The sequence below is a fragment of the Amphiura filiformis genome, chromosome 6, assembly GCF_039555335.1.
Source record: "Amphiura filiformis chromosome 6, Afil_fr2py, whole genome shotgun sequence".
In the NCBI taxonomy this organism is placed as follows: domain Eukaryota; kingdom Metazoa; phylum Echinodermata; class Ophiuroidea; order Amphilepidida; family Amphiuridae; genus Amphiura; species Amphiura filiformis.
In genome coordinates this window covers 38378035-38405561 of record NC_092633.1, presented here as the reverse complement: position 1 = coordinate 38405561, position 27527 = coordinate 38378035, and the positions used below count along the sequence as shown (strand labels likewise).

At 34.1% G+C, this 27527-nt stretch overlaps 1 protein-coding gene across 2 annotated transcripts in view; it reads left to right on the top strand.

Moving 5' to 3' along the window:
* Positions 1 to 26935, top strand: part of LOC140155392 (uncharacterized protein C5orf34 homolog) — a 149493-nt gene extending 122558 nt beyond the window's left edge. Inside the window, exon 12 of one of the 2 annotated variants that reach the window (XM_072178223.1) lies at positions 26278 to 26935. In XM_072178223.1, the coding sequence (XP_072034324.1) occupies positions 26278 to 26504 (227 nt within the window). In that variant the 3' untranslated portion in view covers positions 26505 to 26935. Of the gene's footprint in view, positions 1 to 5257; positions 5615 to 26277 lie in introns of those variants that run through there. The other variant, XM_072178222.1, reaches the window with a different exon arrangement.
* The last annotated feature ends 592 nt before the right edge of the window (positions 26936 to 27527 follow it).

Below are 27527 nucleotides of genomic sequence, written 5' to 3'. Positions count from 1 at the left end.
CCAATTTATGCTTGTCTCGTAAACATTAAAAGCTTTCAACTTCTGAAGTAATATTCCATGATTCACCGTATCGAAAGCCTTTTTTAAATCAATCATGACAAGGCCAACATATTTACCTTTGTCAATGGCTTCATACCAGTCCTCAGTAATATTGATTAAGGCAGATAGAGTGGAGTGCTGGGGTCTAAAACCAGACTGCTTATCATAAATCATGCCATTAGTATTAAGGAAAGGGTATATTTGATCAAACACCGCTCTCTCAATAACCTTGGAAATTACAGGCAAAATGGAGATGGGTCTGTAATTACCTGGATCCGTAGCATCACCACCTTTGTAAATAGGACAAATCCGGGCATTTTTCCAGGCATCAGGAAAAATCCTGCTTTCCAAAGTTAAATTTATCAAATAGGCAATGGGTTCAACGATTGATGCAGCCGCCATTTTGATGAGTTTGGAAGGAAGATCATCTGTGCCCATAGCTTTTCCCTCCGGCAACGATCGTAACTTGCTGAGGACATAATGATGACTAACAGGCTGAAACATAAAACTCTCACTTGAGTGGGGCATCCTTTCATTGACCAGTTGCCCATCTGCACAGGCGTTTGGAATCTTAGCAGCAAGATCAGGACCTATATTGGCAAAGAATGTATTCATAATATTTGTAATATCTTTTGGTTCTGTTTCATTACCATTTTCTCCTTTAATACAAGTAATATTGGTACCCTTACTTTTACTAAGTAATTTATCTGTCTAATTGTATTCCACACTTGCTTAGTGTTGTTACTATTTGTTTGAATACTATTAGCAACATATGATTTCTTACTATGCTTGATTTCATAGTTAACCCTATTTTTCATTGATCTGAAGTCAGACCAATCTTTACTTAGTCCAGTCTTAATACATGTAGCTTTCTTTTTCAGACAATCGCACTCACGCATTAGCTTAATGATATCATCGGTGAGCCATGGTGCTTTCTTGTCTCTTACACGTTTCTTCGTAATAGGTGCATGATGGTTACAAACATTTGCAAAAATTGATTGGAAATTATCAACAGCAACATTAATATCTTTACAATGTATACTGCGCCAATAAAGTATCCTTACATTTGGAAAAATAATCACAATTTCCAAACTGAACATTATTGGGGCAAATTTGTTTTCTTAATAGATGCACTATCTGATCCTGCACATTATGACACCATGTTGAATCCAATGTGACTTCAAGAAGTAAAGTTACAAGCATTTGATTAGACGAAGGTCCAGTTTTAAAAGTGACAAACTGGCCTATTCAAAACTCCACAGACTAGACATTTGGTTTGAGAGTGGTGAATGGCTAATTTATGCGTTTGGCTTTAATTTAAAACAAAAGGAACAAAAAGAAAACGGAAACAAAAGAACTGACAAATAAAATGAAAGTTATGAAAAGTACAGAGAAGTAAAAACTGAAATAAAAACTGCTTTAAGAAATGCTTCATTGAAGAAACTGTGTTGTCTCTTTGTTGCGCTTGTTGGAATCTTTTTGCGCCTTGGATAGGCCAGTTTGTCACTTTTAAAACTGGACCTTCGACTATTCAATTGCTTTTAACTTTACTTCTTGAGGTCACATTGAATTCATTGTGGTGTCATAATGTGCAGGATTAGATAGTGCATCTATTAAAAAACAAGTGTAAGGATACTTTATTGGCGCAGTATATTACTGGTGTCCAGTCAACATTATTCAAATCAGTAACATCAAGATGCTTATAGTTACGATTTGTTTGATACTTGTGTACATTGTTACTAACCTTAGTGTTCTTCCCTATATTTACAAACACCAAAGAGTGATCACTAATACCAGTGTGGATTACTCCACTATCAACAACCTTGTTTACATCAGGTACGTACATAGATGTGATCAATTAAAGTAGATGACTTTTCAGTAACACGAGTGGGCTCTGTAATTACTTGATGGAGATGATAGCTGGTTTTGACGTAACGTAATCTGTTGGTGTAACAACTTGGGATTGGGGCAATTACATCGCAATTCATATCACCAATCATTACAATTTCTTTACCTTCAAGTTCACAACTTTGAATTACTCTTTCAATATGATCAAATAACTCCATTTTGGTATCTGGAGGCCTGTACCACACAATGACAAGAAACGGTTTAGTGCTAGTTTGTTTTATTTCTAACACTATAATTTCGAGCTCCTTTGGCATAAGATCATTACGAATTATGTGTGTGTAATTTGGAGTCTGCTTAACAAATGCCGCAACACCACCGCCACCACGGTAGCGATCATTATACGATAAAGGGTATAATTAGGGATACCTACATCATGATCTGGGATATAATAATCCAGCCTTGTTTCAGCAAGTCCCATAATATCATATGAGTTACCATACATAATTGACTGAAACTCATCAAAGTGTCCTGGAAGGGTGGATATGTTAAGATGAGCAATACACATACCCTTTTTCTTAGACATATTTGTATTTTTCACATTATTGTTAGGAATATTCATGTTACTATCACCTGAAACATAGTTCACATTAACATTATCTTCATCTTTTTCATTTGGAAGGTGAAGAGAATTTACATTAACATTGATATTATCATCATAATCATTTTAAATAATTTAGACTTTGCAGATACCTAAGACTATGACAATTTAATAAGACTACTAGTTCATTCACTCCTACTGCATGTTTGGTAATGTAATCTGTACACAATAAAAACACCCAAATAATATGGTATTTATTTTCTATTCTTTTAATTATAATATAATATTTATTACCCATAGCTTTGCTATTGATACTGTGAGAATAAAATGTGTCATATATCATCTGATAATCTGCTGCTCATAGTTCCTTATGTTAACAGTACATTAATGTAACATGTTATTATTTGAAGAATTTGTTTTCTTTATCCTTGAGCAATGTTTACAAAAGTTCTGCAAATATGATACTATTATTACTAACTAAATTAATCATATTTAACAGTAGACTTGCAATGCATTTACAGTAAATTTAACAGACATAATAAATGAAAGTAAAGTTGCTGATATAGTCCATTTGATCGTTTCAAAATGTTGTAATCTAGTTTAACTAAAGGTCAAGAATAGCTTTTTGGACAAATAGGAGCAAGATGAACCCATTTTCGCACATATTTGGAAAGTTTTAGATCAAGACAATACTTTATCATTTCTGTTTGAAACTTACAAATATAAATAGATGCTTGTAGGAGCACATCTGACCTATATTTGTCTTCTCGTAAATGTCGCTTTTAGTTAATGTTAAATTTCATTGATGACAGATAATTATGCATGCAATTTTATTGTCTCTTGAGCTGTAACAGAAGTGAGAAACACCATGGTTTGAAGAACCATTCACATGTATAATTAAATTTCCTCAAACAGACTTGCTTTCAGTCAAGTGAGAAAATGATGATGCCATTTAATCTTTCAACAGTATCAATAGAAGTCTGCCACAACATTCAATATATCGCGGCAACTACGTCTGAACACTTGGCTATCTGTTACGATTCTAGGCTAGTGCAATCGGTGTATCACCCTCACTGATATCACTTGGGAATGAATATTGACATTGATCTTTTTTTTTGGGCTCCTGACTGACTTGCCGTTTTATATTTGTTACCAATCTACAGGTGTAGCCATTTATCTATAAGGACATGAAACATTAATTTCTTACTTAGTTAAAGGGTTGTAGCTTACATAATGTAATATGTTTCTTAAAAATTGTATTTTAAAACTGAAATGATTTGTGGAACAATTGGGGAACATATTCTCTATAGTTAACTAATTATTAAATTGTGGGATAGGCTAATTATTTCTGCCCATAGAACAGGGTCCTATCAGCACAAATTATTATTTCTTCTCTAATGTCATGATCTTTTAGTCAAGGTTGGCGATGTTGCCTCTACAAGAGGAGATTCTGCTGACGACGACAGATACAGATACAGAATGTTTTCTTTAATTATTTGTACCTCGTTAGTTTGGAGCCTGATGTAATGACAATTTTTAACATGCATTTTTTTTATAAATTTGTGTCAATAAATCATCAAAACTAGTTGAGCCACAATTTTATAGTGGGATCATACATAGATCTTTAGAGTAATTTCTTCTTCAGTAATTGTTCCCTGTTTCCAGGCATAACAATAATATAATATAAACAGGTCAATACAGCCACAAGAGTACTTTACATATTGCTGATGACGAGGTCTATATTTTGTTAACCTGGAAAATTGTTTTGAATCTTGGGTAATTTCTTTATCAATTGTCAAAATTATATTGTGCAAGTCCAAAAATTGGCTCACATTGCGCATTTAATCTTCTGTGTGGATGACTTCAATACAGCCCCTAGAGTACTTTACATTGTTCATGATGTGGCCTATATTTTATTAGCCTGGAAAGTCTTGTTGGATCTTTAGTCATTTCTTCTTCAGTATGTTGTCTACTAATTACAGGGGTTTATAATAAACAGGCATGGGAATGTATGAATATAAACAGGTCAATGTAGCCACTAAAGTACTTTACATTGTTCATGATGTGGCCTATATTATATTAGGCTGTTGGACCTTTAGTCATTTCCTCTTTACTATTTTGCCTTCCATTTACAGGGCTGGAGTTATAGCTATGCATGGAAATATATGAATACAAACATGTCAATACAGCATCAATCCCCCCTGGCAAAATGAACCGTTTTTGTTCTTTTCAGTGACTTTTGACAATTTAGCTCAATTGTTCTCCCCCTACACACACATTTCAAGACGGAATGACAGTAATGCAGCCACTCAGTACTTTACATTGTAAATGATAAGGCCTTATTTGGTTTTATATTGTTATTAAAAAATGTGCATTAGAAATTACTAAGAAATGTGCTTCTGTCTTTATTGCCGTATTTTTGAATGTTTATTAATACAAGATTGATTGATTTCCGCCATTAAAACTGTATGTTTGATATGATATTTATACATTGCTTAAAGCAACTGAGATGCAATGTAAATATTGTAAACAGTTATTTATTTGGGACAAAAATAATACAATTTTATTTGTTGCCTATAATACTGACATCTCGGTAACTAATGATTCAGTTTGACAAATTTAACAGTCAAATTAGAGTTTAAAGTATTTTTAAACTAATTATGCAAGAAAATCTTAATATTGTTGAAATATGACTCAGTTTGCTCAAATGACCATTTTTTAAATGCTTTACTCTACACATATCAACACGTTTTTCTTAACAGCGTGTTGTAGATATTACAGAAACGATTCCCACATATCAGCCACAACAATTTGATATCAAGGACACATCAGGCGGTAATAAAGAACAGCAACAGCGTTCCACCAGCGAGTATCACCAGGAAGGAGCTGGCATTTACAGTGCTACCAGCCACCAACAGGATATCGCTATCGACTCTAAAATATCATTGGAAATGATAAAAGAAGCTCTTTCTAAAACATCACAGGCAATTTCATCTATTGAAACTTTGTTGGAACATTGAATGATCAAACATGTGATCAAACATGTTGAAAGGTTGATGCCTGTTGTATGCGCATGTACTTGGAAATAAAATACACAATTGTTGACTTTTATAGTAGAAATCACTTTACCTCATAAATATTTTCCTTGAAATTGTATTTGTCTCAGCCAGCTAAAGGCCCCATATATTATTTAAATGTAATGTTATTTATAATTAAATAAATCAGCTTGGATGATAATTTATGGTGTGTGTCTGTATGCACTTTTTGTGACTCTAAATAATTAATATACTAATGTTTGTGATGTTGTAGTCCTTTCATATTTCAGTAGCACAGCAATTTTGTTACCTCTTGCTTGATGGATAACTGTTACGGGTTGTGAGGAAGGTGTTACATAAGGCAATGTTAAAATTTTGTCTGCAAATGCGTTTTAGCAGTACCTCTCTGAAATGGAAGACAAAGTAGCTGGAAAAAACTTATTTGAGCAATGCTTTGATTTTTGAGATATCTGTTTGATTTGCTTTGCATTTTACTCGATCACATATGTATCTTTTTGATCAGTGTGCTCTTTGTAGGGCATTTTCCTAATCTTCTGTATATAATTAAACCTCTTTAAATTATTATTTGCTTCCTAATGCCTTTTTGTATTTTATTGCATTGAACTCTATTGCATTGAACTGTAAGGCATCTTATGTCATTTAGGAATACTTTCCCTGTATATGTAGCTGAGTTATGACCTTGAATGGCATCTAATAGAAACCTTAACATACTTAAGGCAACTAAACCATACACCATTAATAAAAAGTATACTGTCTATTGATGTATACTGGTCCAATCTTGTCTGTTAATTCTGGCATGCATGAAGCATTATTATTGTACATTATAATTGGCACTCTGTTTGAAAAGGCTGTCAACTCTCCTTGCGCATATCTCTGCTATCAGGCCAGCTTCAGGAGGTTAATCACTATCTAGGCGCAAAACCTTCGGCTCTCTCTACAAGATGCCAGTTTTATACTGTTAATGCCTCAATATGCTCTGCCATTGTAGCGGTTTGTAATTCTCCTTGCACTTACTAAATCCGAGTAACATTGATATGTGCCCCCAAATATGTTCGTAATATGCTGAAGTTATATTAACAATGTTCATTTTGTTACCTTGCCAAATCAAGAGAGGTATGGATCCTATTTATAAAACAAGCTCTTGTCCCATGTGAAACTAAATTTCTTGTGATACAAATGTTTCATGATCAAATAACGTCTTTGTAAAGTGAACATCGTATACACTGAAAATATTGTTAGTTCCAAGGGCTGCTGGGCATGGGAAGTAAATTTTAAAAGATTTTTACCAATCCAGTTTACTTGAAAAGAATCAAATTATCTATTGATAAGACATTGATAGTGGTGTTAAGCATATAAGTGTGTAGTTACTTCTGTAAGTTGAGTCCCTTGCATGAACAAGTCTCTGCTTTTGATTCACAGAGCTATCCTATTAGATATCTACATGCCCACTGTGAAAAACACAATTTTTACATTATAGGAATATAACTTCGGTAAAATCCAAACATATGGATTTCAAATAGAATAGCATATAGACAGGGTAATACAAGTAGTATTTTTAAAAGACATTCAAGTATTGTCATCGATACATAGGTGTATCTAATACTCATACAATGATACAATTACATGCCATTATTCTGTATTGCTTACTTAATAAACATCCATCGATGTTCATGTCCTGCTGTGTGCTATGGCAACTTTATGTAACTATTTGCTTTAAAAGCAATGTTATAGAACAGAAATAGCAGAGAAGACTGACTAGCAGATGTTTTTTGAGTGATTGAGTGTCGTCATTTATACATGTATAGGAATATTATTCTACTGATATGGATGTGTGTTTAATCTTTAGGGGAAAGTCCAAGGAGGATGTTAAGTTTACTATTGAAATTATTATCCATTCTGATAGGATCTATCAATACTAGATGGATGGGTTCATTGACAAGATATTTATATGCAGTTTGAGATTAAGATGCAATTAACGATTCAAGAAGAATATAATACTAATATTGTTTGGATTTCAAAGACTTATCCTGTTTTACCAACTAAAATGGCCCAATCCTAATCTTTTAGTTGGAACTGACTGGCAATAAAAGTCAGATCTTTCCCATTTGACTATTTGATCTTTCTGCACTGTTATTGTGACATTATTGCATCATTGCAGCCAATGCAGTCTTTTAGGACCATGGTTCTTATGTCATTACATAATAATAATAATAATAATATCTTTATTTATACACGGTAAAACATGTTCAACATAAAAGTCATTGTTCTTCCACATGTCCGTGGCATATACACATTAAAGTAACAGAATTATAAATTAGTACGTACAATTATTAAAACATTATTAAAACAATAGTCAGTATATTACAAAATTATGAAAGCATAAGAACATATAATATTTTTTTTTAAATTTAGAACCCAGTTCAGTATGACATCAAAATCTAAGAAAACAGGCAAGAAGATAAATATAATCACCAGAATAAAATAAAAGTTCTACACCTTATATTGCAGCATATATATCTGACTACCACTTATACATTCACCAAGTTCACCCCCGCACTACAAACGCCTATACACACCCCAAGTACACCCCAACTCCAGCACACCCATAAATACCATGCACACACCCACATAACCACACACTCCACACACCCCTTGCACCCACATCTTACTCCCATAGCGCACCTTCATCCTAAATCCACAAGCATGCATCCACAGCTCTTTTCCCTAACAATTTTCTATAACACAATGACACGGTTTTTAAAATTTAAAATAGGTTATAAGCTATATTATAATGTACAACACTATTATTAATTAAAAGAAAAGCACCAGCAATATAGGAAAATTAAAGCACATTGACAGAAGTCTACATCAAATCCAGAATTAAGGCGATTTTACAAATTGCACAAAACTAATACACATTTAAGAAACATCATATTGTACAGGAGCAAGAAGTCAAGATTAAATTTCTATGACACATAAATGAATCATTCATATAATACTATCAACATGGTTAAAGCAGTATTTAAAATGTTTAACATTACGGGCAGCTTTTAGATGGTCATCTAGAGCATTCCAAGACACAGCACCCCGGTAACTTAGACTTCTCTTCTTAAAATTTGTGTTAGGTTTAGGAATGCTTAGCGCCCGATAGCCATGAAGGATATATCTCTCATTATTTCTTATATTAAAACGAACACTTAGATAGGGTGCCGTGTCGTTATTCATAATTTTGAACACTGTTCTGGAGTTTTTGAACCATATCCATGTCATTAACATTACAAGTAGACCATATTACATCACAGTAGTCAATGTGGGGTGCAATAACACTTTTAAAAAATGAGAGACATTGTTTCTGATGGTAATACATTCTTACATTTTCTAAGCATGTATCGTGCCAGGTCATACTATCATCTACAATGACACCAAGATGTTTACAGTTGTGTACCTGACAAAGTTTAACACCATTTATGTTCACATTGATGTCATGGTCTTTGACTACAGCAAGACGTTGTCTTGACCCCATTAACATGAATTCTGTTTTAGACACATTCAAACTTAGTTTATTACATGCAAGCCAATCACTGACATTTACCAGGTCTTTATTAATAATGTCAACTAAGTCATCAATATTGTTACTAACAGCATACAATGCAGTGTCGTCAGCGTACATACTAACATTAACATGTGAAGTACAAAGAGGTAGATCATTGATATACATAATGAACAACATTGGTCCCAGAATGGAACCTTGAGGTATGCCACAAACACTATTTGCTGGCTTAGACATATTACCATTAATTACAGTGTTATGACTTCTTCCAGTCAGATAACTATTGAACCAATTTATGCTTTTCTCGTAAACATTAAAAGCTTTCAACTTCTGAAGTAATATTCCATGATTCACCGTATCGAAAGCCTTTTTTAAATCAATCATGACAAGGCCAACATATTTACCTTTGTCAATGGCTTCATACCAGTCCTCAGTAATATTGATTAAGGCAGATAGAGTGGAGTGCTGGGGTCTAAAACCAGACTGCTTATCATAAATCATTCCATTAGTATTAAGGAAAGGGTATATTTGATCAAACACCGCTCTCTCAATAACCTTGGAAATTACAGGCAAAATGGAGATGGGTCTGTAATTACCTGGATCCGTAGCGTCACCACCTTTGTAAATAGGACAAATCCGGGCATTTTTCCAGGCATCAGGAAAAATCCTGCTTTCCAAAGTTAAATTTATCAAATAGGCAATGGGTTCAACGATTGATGCAGCCGCCATTTTGATGAGTTTGGAAGGAAGATCATCTGTGCCTGTAGCTTTTCCCTCCGGCAACGATCGTAACTTGCTGAGGACATAATGATGACTAACAGGCTGAAACATAAAACTCTCACTTGAGTGGGGCATCCTTTCATTGACCAGTTGCCCATCTGCACAGGCGTTTGGAATCTTAGCAGCAAGATCAGGACCTATATTGGCAAAGAATGTATTCATAATATTTGTAATATCTTTTGGTTCTGTTTCATTACCATTTTCTCCTTTAATACAAGTAATATTGGTACCCTTACTTTTACCAGTAATTATCTGTCCAATTGTATTCCACACTTGCTTAGTGTTGTTACTATTTGTTTGAATACTATTAGCAACATATGATTTCTTACTATGCTTGATTTCATAGTTAACCCTATTTTTCATTGATCTGAAGTCAGACCAATCTTTACTTAGTCCAGTCTTAATACATGTAGCTTTCTTTTTCAGACAATCGCACTAACGCATTAGCTTAATGATATCATCGGTGAGCCATGGTGCTTTCTTGTCTCTTACACGTTTCTTCGTAATAGGTGCATGATGGTTACAAACATTTGCAAAAATTGATTGGAAATTATCAACAGCAACATTAATATCTTTACAATGTATACTGTGCCAATAAAGTATCCTTACATTTGGAAAAATAATCATAATTCCCAAACTGAACATTATTAGGGCAAATTTGTTTTCTTAATAGATGCACTATCTGATCCTGCACATTATGACACCACGTTGAATCCAATGTGACTTCAAGAAGTAAAGTTACAAGCATTTGATTAGACGAAGGTCCAGTTTTAAAAGTGACAAACTGGCCTATTCAAAACTCCACAGACTAGATGAGTGGTGAATGGCTGATTTATGCATTTGGCTTTAATTTAAAACAAAAGGAACAAAAGAAAACAGAAACAAAAGAACTGACAAATAAAATGAAAGTTATGAAAAGTACAGAGAAGTAAAAACTGAAATAAAAACTGCTTTAAGAAACGCTTCATTGAAGAAACTGTGTTGTCTCTTTGTTGCGCTTGTTGGAATCTTTTTGCGCCTTGTATAGGCCAGTTTGTCACTTTCGACCTTGGACCTTCGACTATTCAATTGCTTGTAACTTTACTTCTTGAGGTCACATTGGATTCATTGTGGTGTCATAATGTGCAGGATTAGATAGTGCATCTATTAAAAAAACAAGTGTAAGGATACTTTATTGGCGCAGTATATTACTGGTGTCCAGTCAACATTATTCAAATCTGTGACAAAATCAGTAACATCAAGATGCTTATAGTTACGATTTGTTTGATACTTGTGTACATTGTTACTAACCTTAGTGTTCTTCCCTATATTTACAAACACCAAAGAGTGATCACTAATACCAGTGTGGATTACTCCACTATCAACAACCTTGTTTACATCAGGTACGTACATAGATGTGATCAATTAAAGTAGATGACTTTTCAGTAACACGAGTGGGCTCTGTAATTACTTGATGGAGATGATAGCTGGTTTTGACGTAACGTAATCTGTTGGTGTAACAACTTGGGATTGGGGCAATTACATCGCAATTCATATCACCAATCATTACAATTTCTTTACCTTTAAGTTCACAACTTTGAATTACTCTTTCAATATGATCAAATAACTCCATTTTGGTATCTGGAGGCCTGTACCACACAATGACAAGAAACGGTTTAGTGCTAGTTTGTTTTATTTCTAACACTATAATTTCGAGCTCCTTTGGCATAAGATCATTACGAATTATGTGTGTGTAATTTGGAGTCTGCTTACCAAATGCCGCAACACCACCGCCACCACGTTAGCGATCATTACGATAAAGGGTATAATTAGGGATACCTACATCATGATCTGGGATATAATAATCCAGCCTTGTTTCAGCAAGTCCCATAATATCGTATGAGTTACCATACATAATTGACTGTAACTCATCAAAGTGTCCTGGAAGGGTGGATATGTTAAGATGAGCAATACACATACCCTTTTTCTTAGACATATTTGTATTTTTCACATTATTGTTAGGAATATTCATGTTACTATTACCTGAAACATAGTTCACATTAACATTATCTTCATCTTTTTCATTTGGAAGGTGAAGAGAATTTACATTAACATTGATATTATCATCATAATCATTTTAAATAATTTAGACTTAGCAGATACCTAAGACTATGACAATTTAATAAGACTACTAGTTCATTCACTCCTACTGCATGTTTGGTAATGTAATCTGTACACAATAAAAACACCCAAATAATATGGTATTTATTTTCTATTCTTTTAATTATAATATAATATTTATTACCCATAGCTTTGCTATTGATACTGTGAGAATAAAATGTGTCATATATCATCTGATAATCTGCTGCTCATACTTCCTTATGTTAACAGTACATTAATGTGACATGTTATTATTTGAAGAATTTGTTTTCTTTATCCTTGAGCAATGTTTACAAAAGTTCTGCAAATATGATACTATTATTACTAACTAAATTAATCATATTTAACAGTAGACTTGCAATGCATTTACAGTAAATTTAACAGACATAATAAATGAAAGTAAAGTTGCTGATATAGTCCATTTGATCGTTTCAAAATGTTGTAATCTAGTTTAACTAAAGGTCAAGAATAGCTTTTTGGACAAATAGGAGCAAGATGAACCCATTTTTGCACATATTTGGAAAGTTTTAGAGCAAGACAATACTTTATCATTTCTGTTTGAAACTTACAAATATAAATAGATGCTTGTAGGAGCACATCTGACCTATATTTGTCTTCTCGTAAATGTCGCTTTTAGTTAATGTTAAATTTCATTGATGACAGATAATTATGCATGCAATTTTATTGTTTTATTGTCTCTTGAGCTGTAACAGAAGTGAGAAACACCATGGTTTGAAGAACCATTCACATGTATAATTAAATTTCCTCAAACAGACTTGCTTTCAGTCAAGTGAGAAAATGATGATGCCATTTAATCTTTCAACAGTATCAATAGAAGTCTGCCACAACATTCAATATATCGCGGCAACTACGTCTGAACACTTGGCTATCTGTTACGATTCTAGGCTAGTGCAATCGGTGTATCACCCTCACTGATATCACTTGGGAATGAATATTGACATTGATCTTTTTGCTTTGGGCTCCTGACTGACTTGCCGTTTTATATTTGTTACCAATCTACAGGTGTAGCCATTTATCTATAAGGACATGAAACATTAATTTCTTACTTAGTTAAAGGGTTGTAGCTTACATAATGTAATATGTTTCTTAAAAATTGTATTTTAAAACTGAAATGATTTGTGGAACAATTGGGGAACATATTCTCTATAGTTAACTAATTATTAAATTGTGGGATAGGCTAATTATTTCTGCCCATAGAACAGGGTCCTATCAGCACAAATTATTATTTCTTCTCTAATGTCATGCTCTTTTAGTCAAGGTTGGCGATGTTGCCTCTACAAGAGGAGATTCTGCTGACGACGACAGATACAGATACATAATGTTTTCTTTAATTATTTGTACCTCGTTAGTTTGGAGCCTGATGTAATGACAATTTTTTAACATGCATTTTTTTATAAATTTGTGTCAATAAATCATCAAAACTAGTTGAGCCACAATTTTATAGTGGGATCATACATAGATCTTTAGAGTAATTTCTTCTTCAGTAATTGTTCCGTTTCCAGGCATGACAATAATATAATATAAACAGGTCAATACAGCCACAAGAGTACTTTACATATTGCTGATGACGAGGTCTATATTTTGTTAACCTGGAAAATTGTTTTGAATCTTGGGTAATTTCTTTATCAATTGTCAAAATTATATTGTGCAAGTCCAAAATTGGCTCACATTGCGCATTTAATCTTCTGTGTGGATGACTTCAATACAGCCCCTAGAGTACTTTACATTGTTCATGATGTGGCCTATATTTTATTAGCCTGGAAAGTCTTGTTGGATCTTTAGTCATTTCTTCTTCAGTATGTTGTCTACTAATTACAGGGGTTTATAATATACAGGCATGGGAATGTATGAATATAAACAGGTCAATGTAGCCACTAAAGTACTTTACATTGTTCATGATGTGGCCTATATTATATTAGGCTGTTGGACCTTTAGTCATTTCCTCTTTACTATTTTGCCTTCCATTTACAGGGCTGGAGTTATAGCTATGCATGGAAATATATGAATATAAACATGTCAATACAGCATCAATCCCCCCTGGCAAAATGAACCGTTTTTGTTCTTTTCAGTGACTTTTGACAATTTAGCTCAATTGTTCTCCCCCTACACACACATTTCAAGACGGAATGACAGTAATGCAGCCACTCGAGTACTTTACATTGTAAATGATAAGGCCTTATTTGGTTTTATATTGTTATTAAAAAATGTGCATTAGAAATTACTAAGAAATGTGCTTCTGTCTTTATTGCCGTATTTTTGAATGTTTATTAATACAAGATTGATTGATTTCCGCCATTAAAACTGTATGTTTGATATGATATTTATACATTGCTTAAAGCAACTGAGATGCAATGTAAATATTGTAAACAGTTATTTATTTGGGACAAAAATAATACAATTTTATTTGTTGCCTATAATACTGACATCTCGGTAACTAATGATTCAGTTTGACAAATTTTACAGTCAAATTAGAGTTTAAAGTATTTTTAAACTAATTATGCAAGAAAATCTTAATATTGTTGAAATATGACTCAGTTTGCTCAAATGACCATTTTTTAAATGCTTTACTCTACACATATCAACACGTTTTTCTTAACAGCGTGTTGTAGATATTACAGAAACGATTCCCACATATCAGCCACAACAATTTGATATCAAGGACACATCAGGCGGTAATAAAGAACAGCAACAGCGTTCCACCAGCGAGTATCACCAGGAAGGAGCTGGCATTTACAGTGCTACCAGCCACCAACAGGATATCGCTACCGACTCTAAAATATCATTGGAAATGATAAAAGAAGCTCTTTCTAAAACATCACAGGCAATTTCATCTATTGAAACTTTGTTGGAACATTGAATGATCAAACATGTGATCAAACATGTTGAAAGGTTGATGCCTGTTGTATGCGCATGTACTTGGAAATAAAATACACAATTGTTGACTTTTATAGTAGAAATCACTTTACCTCATAAATGTTTTCCTTGAAATTGTATTTGTCTCAGCCAGCTAAAGGCCCCATATATTATTTAAATGTAATGTTATTTATAATTAAATAAATCAGCTTAGATGATAATTTATGGTGTGTGTCTGTATGCACTTTTTGTGACTCTAAATAATTAATATACTAATGTTTGTGATGTTGTAGTCCTTTCATATTTCAGTAGCACAGCAATTTTGTTACCTCTTGCTTGATGGATAACTGTTACGGGTTGTGAGGAAGGTGTTACATAAGGCAATGTTAAAATTTTGTCTGCAAATGCGTTTTAGCAGTACCTCTCTGAAATGGAAGACAAAGTAGCTGGAAAAACTTATTTGAGCAATGCTTTGATTTTTGAGATATCTGTTTGATTTGATTTGCATTTTACTCGATCACATATGTATCTTTTTGATCAGTGTGCTCTTTGTAGGGCATTTTCCTAATCTTCTGTATATAATTAAACCTCTTTAAATTATTATTTGCTTCCTAATGCCTTTTTGTATTTTATTGCATTGAACTCTATTGCATTGAACTGTAAGGCATCTTATGTCATTTAGGAATACTTTCCCTGTATATGTAGCTGAGTTATGACCTTGAATGGCATCTAATAGAAACCTTAACATACTTAAGGCAACTAAACCATACACCATTAATAAAAAGTATACTGTCTAGTGATGTATACTGGTCCAATCTTGTCTGTTAATTCTGGCATGCATGAAGCATTATTATTGTACATTATAATTGGCACTCTATTTGAAAAGGCTGTCAACTCTCCTTGTGCATATCTCTGCTATCAGACTTTAGGCCAGCTTCAGGAGGTTAATCACTATCTAGGCGCAAACCCTTCGGCTCTCTCTACAAGATGCCAGTTTTATACTGTTAATGCCTCAATATGCTCTGCCATTGTAGCGGTTTGTAATTCTCCTTGCACTTACTAAATCCGAGTAACATTGATATGTGCCCCCAAATATGTTCGTAATATGCTGAAGTTATATTAACAATGTTCATTTTGTTACCTTGCGAAATCAAGAGAGTTATGGATCCTATTTATAAAACAAGCTCTTGTCCCATGTGAAACTAAATTTCTTGTGATACAAATGTTTCATGATCAAATAACGTCTTTGTAAAGTGAACATTGTATACACTGAAAATATTGTTAGTTCCAAGGGCTGCTGGGCATGGGAAGTCAATTTCAAAAGATTTTTACCAATACAGTTTACTTGAAAAGAATCAAATTATCTATTGATAAGACATTGATAGTGGTGTTAAGCATGTAAGTGTGTAGTTACTTCTGTAAGTTGAATCCCTTGCATGAACAAGTCTCTGCTTTTGATTCACAGAGCTATCCTATTAGATATCTTCACGCCCACTGTGAAAAACACAGTTTTTACATTATATGAATAACTTCGGTGAAATCCAAACGTATGGATTTCAAATAGAATAGCATATAGACAGGGTAATACAAGTATTGTCATCGATAGATAGGTGTATCTAATACTCATACAATGATACAATTACATACCATTATTTTGTAGTGCTTACTTAATAAACATCCATCGATGTTCATGTCCTGCTGCATACTATGGCAACTTTATGTAACTATTTGCTTTAAAAGCAATGTTATAGAACAGAAATAGCAGAGAAGACTAGCAGATGTTTTTTGAGTGATTGAGTGTCGTCATCTATACATAGGAAATTTTATTCTATTGATATGGATGTGTGTTTAATCTTAAGGGGAAAGTCCAAGGAGGATGTTAAGTTTACCATTGAAATTATTATCCATTCTGATAGGATCTATTAATACTATGATAGATGGTTTCATTGACGTAGTTAGAGATTAATATGCAATTAACTATTCAAGAAGAATATAATACTAATATTTTTGGAATTAAAAGAACATTATCATGTTTGCCAAATAAAATAGCCCAATCCTAATCTTTTAGTTGGAACTGACTGGCAATAAAAGTCAGATCTTTCCCCCTTTGATTATTTGATCTTCTGCACTGTTATTGTGACATAATTACATCATTGTGTGATTCGTAGGAGTATCCGTAGGAAATCACATAAGCGATCCGACCAGGTGCATGTTTGTTCGCGCTGAACCGGCCTAACTAGCTGGTTGTATATCCTATAATTTTCCTGGTGTGTTAACTGTGCTTACATCTAGACACCAGTTTATTTATTTTTTGAACGGGACCCTAATTTAATGAGAAAAACGCCGAAAAAAAATAAATTCGGCACTGCACACAATTGCGTACAATTAGCCCAAATCTGGAATTTTCCTGTCCAAATACACCCATTCTGGCGTGATAACTATAGTATATAGTTGGTGCATTACCTGCATACCGCACTTTCATTATAAGGTCACTTAGATCAGTCATGACACGAGTGGCTTTTTACGCATTATTATTTGGTTTTCAAAACACGGCTTCTCAAATCGAAATTGGAAGGGTTTAGGCTATTTTGGGCGCCTGTTTGGGGGAGCTTATATTTATCGTTTTGGGGTTCTGGCAATTTATAGTAAACACAATTAACACTTGATAAAGTCTATAATGTTTGCACTGGGTTAAGGGTGCATGAATGTTAATGGTTGTGTATTACACAAACAAACAGAAAATCTGAAAAGACAACCCGCTATAGAAGTGTCGATTGATGCAACAGTTATGCAGGCCTACCCTTAAAAACATTTTGTCTATTCACAAATCCATGACTCACGCTGTTGTTAATAGCGTCGGTAAATATGATAAGGCCGAGTAAAAAATAAAACATGTTTCTCATCCCCTCCCGCTTCCTTTTTTGAGACCGCTTCAAATGTATTTTTATTTAATACCTACCCCGGGATACCTACCAGAAGAATACAAAAACTGTTTCCTTTTTTGAGGCCGCTTTAAATTTATTCTTATTTTTTTAAACACCTACCAGAAGAATACAATAAAAAAGTCCTTTCGCACCTATTTTTCGATGAAAAACTAAAATCCTCTTTTTTAAATCCAATATGACTCACACCGTTTGTTATTGTAAAAGCATTAGTAGATATGATAAGGCCGAATAAAAAAATAAAACATGTTACTCGTCCCCTTCCGCTTCCTTTTTTGAGGCCACTTCAATTTCAGTTACAACTTTATTTCTATTTATTAAAATTTTGAAAAAAGATGTCGAGGAAGCTGAGATATTTTCTATTAATTAATTTGTATTATTTTTTAATTAAGTCATAACTTTATTAATTTCAATTTTTTAATTATGAAAACATTTCTTGAAGGTTCTGTGATCATTAGAGGGTATACACCTACCAAGTTATATCTACCAGAAGAATAGAATTTAAGAAAAAGCCACCTCCTTCTTTCAGGCATTTTTATACGCTTAATACAGGGTCTAACATGTCTAATAGGGCATATGGGTATTTGCACCTATATTTTGCGATACAACGTTTAAAAAAAAAAATTAAAATACATACGCTAAATACAGGGTCTAATAGGGCATATGGGTATTTGCACCTATATTTTGCGATACAACGTTTTAAAAAAAAATTTAAAAAACGTTATCCTCTTTTCTTTTCTGTTTTTTTTTAACCTGGACCAGAAACATGTTTTTATATTAATAATTGGTCCAAGAGTTGTGTTCTTCAAAAGTTATCAAGTTGTCTTCTTACAGGATTAGGCCTAAGTTGTAAAGGACTGCCGACTCTACGGGGATAAACCTGACTTCAGTTGGTCACTGACCCGGGGGGAGGGGGGTAGGGGTAGGGGTGTGCCACCGCCAGTTTCGAACTTGAGGTCTAAGGAACTAATCGCCCAGGCAAAAAGGGGGGTCTAGGGAGCTGATCGGCCGACCCAAAAAAAAGGGGGGGTCAGCCGCCAAAATCTTAAAATGGGGGTTTCGGCAACTAATAACCATGCAGGGGTCAATTTCGTTGCGTACTTTGCCACAGACTTTTGAAGGAATCGATTTCAGTTTGAATTTTGCATCAAATTATTAAATCAGGAAAACCATCAATGCAAAATGGGTCTGGGGTGGCCTCCCACCAAACACAAAAACGTTTTAAATGAGTTATATTTTGGGTTTTGGTTTAGGTAAAAACGTTTAAATAACATTAAAATGTCGGGTTATATAAAGGTCATGAAATCGTTTTAAAACGTTTTGTATGAAAACACACTACAAAAATATTTTTTAAATGTTTTCGAAATGTCATTGTAAACTATTTTTGCAAACAGTTTTGGCCAAATATTTTGTTAACATTTAAATAACATTATGTTAAAATATTTGCACCCAGCAAACACAGAAATGTTCTTAAAATGTTTTTTACAAAACGTTTTTAAATGTTAATAAAATAACATTTAAATGTCTGGTTATATAAAGGTCATGAAAACATTTTAAAAACATTATTATATTGTAAATATTTTCGGCAAACATTTTTTGCAAAATCTTTTTTCAACCCCAAAATAACATTCTGTTTAGAATGATTTGCACCAAGTTTTCAAAAATGTTTTTGGAATGTTATTAAAACGTTTTTATACCATTTATATAACCCGACATTTGAATGTTTTCTGTAAAACATTTGTATTTGCTGTGCAGTAAATTACCAACAAATGTTTTTTAGTGTTATGAAAACGTTTTATACCATTAATGTACCCTTTATATAACCTGACATTTAAACGTTTTCTGACAACCTTTTATAACCTTTTGCGAATGATGTCGAAAACGTTTTGTGTTTGCTGGGCTATAACGATGGAAACTTCAGCAAAGCAAAACAGCATTTCGGATCAAAATTACTAGACCCTGCAGACCTACCTATAGCCTACTGATAATTATAGCAGCAGCCAGCAGCATTACATAAAAGCCCACCATAAAAACAAGCCCACAAAAATATGTTTTTCAGTGCCGTAAAGAAAAACATTTAGGCTACATTGAGCTGCCATGCCATGCCATACATGAGATGAGTGGGTAAAGTATGCAGAATTTGACAGCCATTCCACTAGACCAGTAGATCGTAAATTACCTTTTATGACCAGCTGCAAGGATGTGTACATAATTATTTGAGGTACTTTTCCTCATATTTGGCAATTTTATTCCCAAAAGAGATCCTAAAATCATTTATTTATAGCAAAATGAGCTGAAGGCGTCGGCACTCGGCAGTGTTTATCACTGTTTATAAACAACCAACCAGTGTTGCCACTACTAAAAGGAACCCAAAAAGTTCACCTTATTCCAATACAATGTGTTTCAATTACACACTAGAAAAGGCAATTACCGAGGTATTGACAGTAGCCTAAGTCGGGATGTCCCTCGGCTCATTATGTGTCTGAAAGGTCGGAACAAAATGGCCATGCGTGGCTGTGGATTCAACCTACCATGGCGATTTCTGCCATGAAGATATCGGGGCGATGACACTGTGCGTTACTGTAATCTTCAAATCAAACTATATGATATTTCTTGCATTAGTTATTTCAATTGCACAGGCAGACAAACATATAGGGCCCATGTATTTAAAACACATCAAATACCACAAAGAAAACAATACACATTCGAATCACACAAGGTTCTGAACAGAAACAACACATACGGGCCAAAACAGCCCAAAGGCATAAACCAATCAATAAAACACACCATCCAGGATCACACAACAAGGTTCCCCTACCCTATACCACAAACCCACCGAGAACCGCGAATGCTGAGAACCGCGAAAGCCGAGAACCGCTCTAGTTCGATATGTAAAAATTTGTTTTGATTATAATTGCAGACAGTTAATCAGCTGTTACCTAAGACTGTGACAGATTAATAGGACTACTACTAGTTCATGCACCGTTAGTGCATGTCTGGAAAAGCATCCAAATAGTTGGGTATTTAGTTTCTATTCTTTTTATTATAATATTTATTACCCATAGCTTTGGTATTGATAACATGAGAACAAAATGTATCATATCATCTGATAATCTGCTGCTCACAGTTCCTTATGTTAACAGAAGATTTTTGTTTTCTTTATCCCTGAGCAATGTTTCTGAAAGGTCTGCCAATATGATACTATTATTACTAACTAAGTTAATCATATACTGCGCCAATAAAGTATCCTTACACTTGGAAAAATAATCACAATTTCCGAACTGAACAATATTGGGGTAAATTTGTTTTTTTAATAGATGCACTAGCTAATCCTGCACATTATGACACCACATTGAATCCAATGTGACTTCAAGAAGCAAAGTTACAAGCATTTGATTAGACGAAGGTCCAGTTTTAAAAGTGACAAACTAGCCTATTCAAAACTCCACAGACTAGACATCTGGGATGACATGTTTGAGAGTGGTAAATGGCTAATTTATGCGTTTGGCTTCAATTTAAAACAAAAGGAACAAAAGAAAATTGAAACAAAAGAACTGACAAATAAAATGAAAGCTTTGAAAAGTACAGAGAAGTAAAACTGAAATAAAAACTGCTTTAAATAACGCTTCATTGAAGAAACTGTGTTGTCTCTTTGTTTCGCTTGTTGGAATCTTTTTGAGCCTTGTATAGGCCAGTTTGTCACTTTTAAAACTGGACCTTCGTCTATCCAAATGCTTGTAACTTTACTTCTTGAGGTCACATTGGATTCAATGTGGTGTCATAATGTGCAGGATTAGATAGTGCATCTATTAAAAAACAAATTTACCCCAATATTGTTCAGTTTTAAAATTGTGATTATTTTTCCAACTGTAAGGATACTTTATTAACGCAGTATATTTAAGTTACATTAGACTTTACAATGCATTTACAATAAATTCAACAGACACAATAAATGAGTAAAGTTGCTGATATAGTCCATATGATCATTTCAAATATTATAAACTGGTTTATCTAAAGCTCAAGAGTATTTTTTGGACAAAGAGGAACAAGATGAGGCCATTTGTGCACCTGATATTTTGAAAGTTCAAGAGCAAGAAAGTACTTTATCATTTCTCTTTGAAACTTGCAAATATCAATAGATGCTTGTAGGAGCACATCTGACCTATATTTGTTACTGTTAAATTTCATTGATGACAGATAATTATGCATGCAATTTTATTGTCTGTTGAGCTGTGAGCAATACCATGGTCTGAAGAGCCATTCACATGTACAATAAAATTTCCTCAAACAGACTTGCTTTCAGTCAAGTGAGAAAATGATGATACCGTTTAATCTTTTAACAGTATCAATAGAAGTCTGCCACAACACTCAATATATCGCAGCAACTATGTCTGAACACTTGGCTATCTGTTATGATTCTGAGCTAGTGCATTCGGTGTATCACCCTCATTGATATCACTTGGGTATAAAAACTTCACTGTGAATGTCGACATTGATCTTTTTTGCTTCTGGCTCCGTGACTGACTTGCCATTTTATATTTGTTATCAATCTACAGGTGTAGCCAGTTTATCTACAAGGACATGAAACATTAATTTCTTACTTAGTTAAAGGGTTGTAGCTTACATAGTATGTTTCTTAAAAATTGTACTTTAAAACTGAAATGATTTGTGGAACAATTGTGGCTACTAATTATTACTGCCCATTTATGAGAGTAGGGGCCCTATTAGCAAATATGAAATTTTTATTTCTACTCCTCTATGCTTTTTATCTTGTTTGGACTTAAAGTCACTTGCTCCTGAAACCTGATGCAATGGCAAATTTTTAACATATATATTTTTGAAGTTTGTTTCTATAAATCATTAAAACTATGTGAGCCACAATTTTGTGGTGGGATTATACATATATCTAAACTCATTTCTTACTTAGTTATTTTCCTGTTTCCAGGCTTGACAATAATATGAATATAAACAGGTCAATACAGCCACTAGAGTACTTTACATATTGCTGATGACGATGTGTATATTTTGTTAGCCTGGAAAATTGTTTTGAATTTTGAGTAATTTCTTTATCAATTGTCTAAATTATATTGTACAAGCTCAAAAAGTACTCCCAATTTACACATTTTATCTTTTGTGTGGATGACTTCAATACAGCCCCTAGAGTACTTTACATTGTTCATAATGTGGCCTATATCTATTAGCCTGGAAAGTCTTGTCCAATCTTTAGTCATTTCTTCTTTAGTTTTTTGTCTACTAATTCCAGGGGTTTATAATAAATGGGTATGGGAATGTATAAATATAAACAGGTCAATGTAACCACTAAATTACTTTACATTGTTCATGATGTGGCCTATATATACTAGCCTCTTGGATCTTTACTCTTTACTATTTTGTCCTCCAAATACAGGGCTGGGGTTATAACTTTAGGGTTTTTTGCTGAACCATGTTTATTGTTATTAAGAAATGTGCTTTAGAAATTATTAAGAAATGTGTTTCTGTCTTTATTGCCATATTTTTGAATATTTATTAATACAAGATTGATAGATTTCCGCCTTTAAAACTGTATGTATGACATGTTCAGTCATATTTATACATCGCTTAAAGCAACTGAGATGCAATGAGATTCAATATAAATATTGATAAAACATATTTATTTGGGACAAAAGTAATACAATTTCTTTTGTTTTCCTATAATACTGACGACATCTTGGGAACTAGTGACTTAGTTTGACAAGAATAGCAGCAAAATTAGTGTTTCGATTATTATTAAGAGTAATTATATACAAAACTAGAGCGGTTCTCGGGTTGCGCGGTTTTCGGCATACGCGGTTGGTGTGTAAGGTTGTTGGGTGATGGTATGGTAGTGGTTGTGTTTAGATGTGAGTTTCTTTTCAGAACCCTGTATGGGCGAAGCCTGGATGGTGGATGGGGAGTGTGGGGTGATTAAAGAAGGAAATAATATGGAAATGTAATAGGCCGCACGGCTGTGTAATGTTTATGTTTTACAAGATGCCCAGAGCACGGGTTGGGATATGGGATATCCCCTCGTGGTGTCGAGTTCACAACAGGTGTTGGTATTGCTTTACCAAAACAACCCGAGCCGTGTGGTGGAAGTTCAGTTTGTATGTATAGACAGTTTCCTAGCAATATTGACTGTACCCACCAAGTTTCATGCCCATACGACAGATGTTAGTCATTTGACCTCAGATGACCCCTAAGTGACCTTGGATTACCCCCAAAATGACCTTCCAAACATTTGACTCTTAATGTTGACTGTACTCACCAAATTTCATGCTGTTATGTCAGTTTTTAGTAATTTGACATCAGATGACCCCTGGGTGACCTCGGATGACACCGAAATGACCTTCCAATAATTTGAATCTAAATGTTGACTATACCCACCAAGTTTCGAGCCCATATAACAGTTTTTAGTAATTTGACCTCAAATGCCCCTGGGTGACCTCGGATGACCCCGAAATCACCTTCCAAAAATTTTACTCTAAGTGTTGACTATACCCACCAAGTTTCGTGCCATTGTGACAGTTTTTTAGTCATTTGACCTCAGATGAACCCTGGGTGACCTTGGATGACCCCGAAATCTATTCAGCTCTACAAATACAACTGACCAAGTTTAGGCGATACACCATGTTGTTAAAACCCCTGTAGACCCTATAAGGGAACAAACCAAAAGATCGATGACGTCCTGTAAACGTAACTAGTTTCATTTCTCAGCCGACCCCCTCCCTCCCTGCCAGAAACGTAATAATGAAATGTTGAAAATTTTGACATAATAATAATAATGACACATTCTTCAGACCGATGGTTTTGTACAAACGTAATCGAGTATTTTTACCCCCTCACCCCTAAACGAATAGGACGTCATTGATCTTTTGGTTTGTTCCCTAATACTCGGCATCATCGCACATGTTGACTGCCAAACTTCATCACAACATAAACTTCGAAAACGATCCATTCATACTGTCCCATTTATTGATACCTTCTGTTTGTATCAATTGCCAGTGAGCAAAATACGTGTGCTCTGTTCACTATACACAGCAAGGTATAGGTAGCTATGTGCACGATATTACAACCTCTACGTTGCTGCATTTGATTTGCAGTTCTGACATCTGGCCTGCGCCGGTTTAACAACCAGGTCAGACCTTTGGAGCGGGGCTAGACAGGGATGACAGAATGCTGTGTCGTCATAAATTAAATAAAATGTATTACTTTTGGTAAACAAGGGTTGTCTGAGAAGAAAAAATGTGGAAAGGTGAAAAGCAAAATGAAAAAAAGAGAAGAAAAACAGAAGGGGAAAATGGGGAGAAACGGGATGGAAATTATGATTTCCTTTCTCCATGCTCAAAATTAAATGTTGAGATTAAAGTTTTCATTTTTCGTTGGAAAGGGTGTAGCCCGAGTGATTGCGTATTAAAACAAACGTTAACAAACAAAAACAAAATTCCCTGAATTGTTATGCCAAAATAAAAAAATTTAATCTTGTAAATTTTTGGCTCTATGTAAAGTTTGGAAGGATTTTTGTTTCTCAAAAAAGAAAAAAAATCTGGGGTGATAATGATTCAAAAGATGTGTTTTATACAGTAAATGAAGTAAAAATTATGATGCACAGTGATTATGCCACGTTATTAAATTTCTAATCTTAATATTTTGTCTTTTTGTCAAAATTCAAAAAGTATTTAGTTTTGTTTAGTTGTGGCGTTAAAATACCCAAACAATTAAGTTTCTGACGAAACAGTTCTTTCAGGGACACCTGTATATAGCATGTTTGTACTACAGTATCAATTTTATTGAAGGTCACTGGTAAATAAACACTTGATAGTCTGTGCCTCGGGCCAGACTGTATGTAACTATCACGATGTTTGTTCGGATCGCCCGACACAAATTGGCTGTGTAGGAGACTAGGTCTGTGTAAACAAATTAACGACTTTATAGCGGGCGCGAGTGTTTCCAAAAAGCAACACAAAAGCAAACAAAAAATACACCCATTGCCCGCTATTTACCGTACGAAATGAACAACTCTAATCATGTACCGCACGAAATGAACGACTCTAATCAGCTGCGGCAATTCCCCAATGGTGGATAGGCCTATACTATACACGTATTCTTATTTGTGCATTTGACGGACTTGGGTGTTTTTGTTTTTGTTGAATATCTCCTCTCCTGAACACATATTATTATAGAAAATCTATCTACTTCTTCATTCGATTACATACTATATACCCTGCAACTTTCAATCTATACAGTGGCTAGATAAACCCTTAAACGTGCGAACAAATATTGCAAAACAAAATTAAAGTATGGCTCTCCGCCTATGGCTTCGCCCATACAAAGAAATCAGAACTTAATATAGAACTTTGACTCAGTTTGCTCAAATGACAATCTTAATGCCTTACTGTATACATATCAATACTTTTCCTTAACAGTGTGTCACAGATATTACAGAAACAATTCCCACATATCAGCCACAACAATTTGACATCAAGGATACGTCAGGCGGTAATAAAGAACAACGTTCCACCAGTGAATATCACCAGGAAGCAGATGACAGCCACCGACAGGAGATCGCTACTAACTCTGAAATATCATTGGAAATGATAAAAGAAGCTCTTTCTAAAACATCACAGGCAATTTCATCTATTGAAACCTTGTTGGAACATTGAATGATAAAAGAAAATGCATGACGAGTGGTTCCTTCTCGAATATGTCGAAAGGTTGATGTTTATTATATGCACATGTACTTGAAAGTAAAATATACAATTCTCGGTCTATTATTGTTGACTATTATAGTAGAATTTATTTTATCTCATAAATATATTTGTTGAAATGATATTTGTCTCAGCCAGCTGAACGTCACCAAACATTACGTTTTATTTATAATTGAATAAATCAACTTGAGTGATAATTTATGGTGTATGTCTGTATGCATTTTTTGTGACTCTCTTGCTTGGTGTATAGTTGTTACGGGTTGTGAGGAAGGTGTTACGTAAGACAATGTTAAAACTTTTGTCTGCAAATGGGTTTTAGCAGTACACCTCCAAAAATGGAAGACACACCATATATCCTATTTATAAAACAAGCCTTCATTCCATGTGAACCAAAATTTCTTTTGATACAAATGTTTTCATGATCCAAGTAACATCATTCTAAAGTCAACATTGTATGCACTGAAAATATTGTTAGATGCTGGGCATCGGAAGTAAATTTCGAAAGACTAATCCAGTTTACTTGAAAAGAATCAAATTGTCTATTGAAAGACATTGATAGTGGTGTTAAGCATATAAGTGTGTAGTTGCTTCTGTAAGTTGAGTCCCTTGCATCAGTAAGTCTCTGCTTTTGATTCATCAAGCTGTCCTATTAGATATCCACACATCCACTGTAAAATGAATTTAGGATTGTAACAAATATTAGTTGGAAGTTTTTGGACCACTTCAGATCCACCAAGTTTTCGTCAAAAAATTGTGAAAATGTGATTTTGAAAAATAACACAATTACCTTCTGGGAACAACCTCGGTGTAATCCAGATGACTTGAAAATTGTGTACATCTTGACATTAAGCAGACAAAAAATCCATCTACTTGAACCCGAGTTGGAAAGACAGCAGGGGGTGTGGATTTCAGAAGGAATACCCCATGATAGGGCAATACATGTATGTAAGACATTCAAGTATTGTCATCGATAGATAG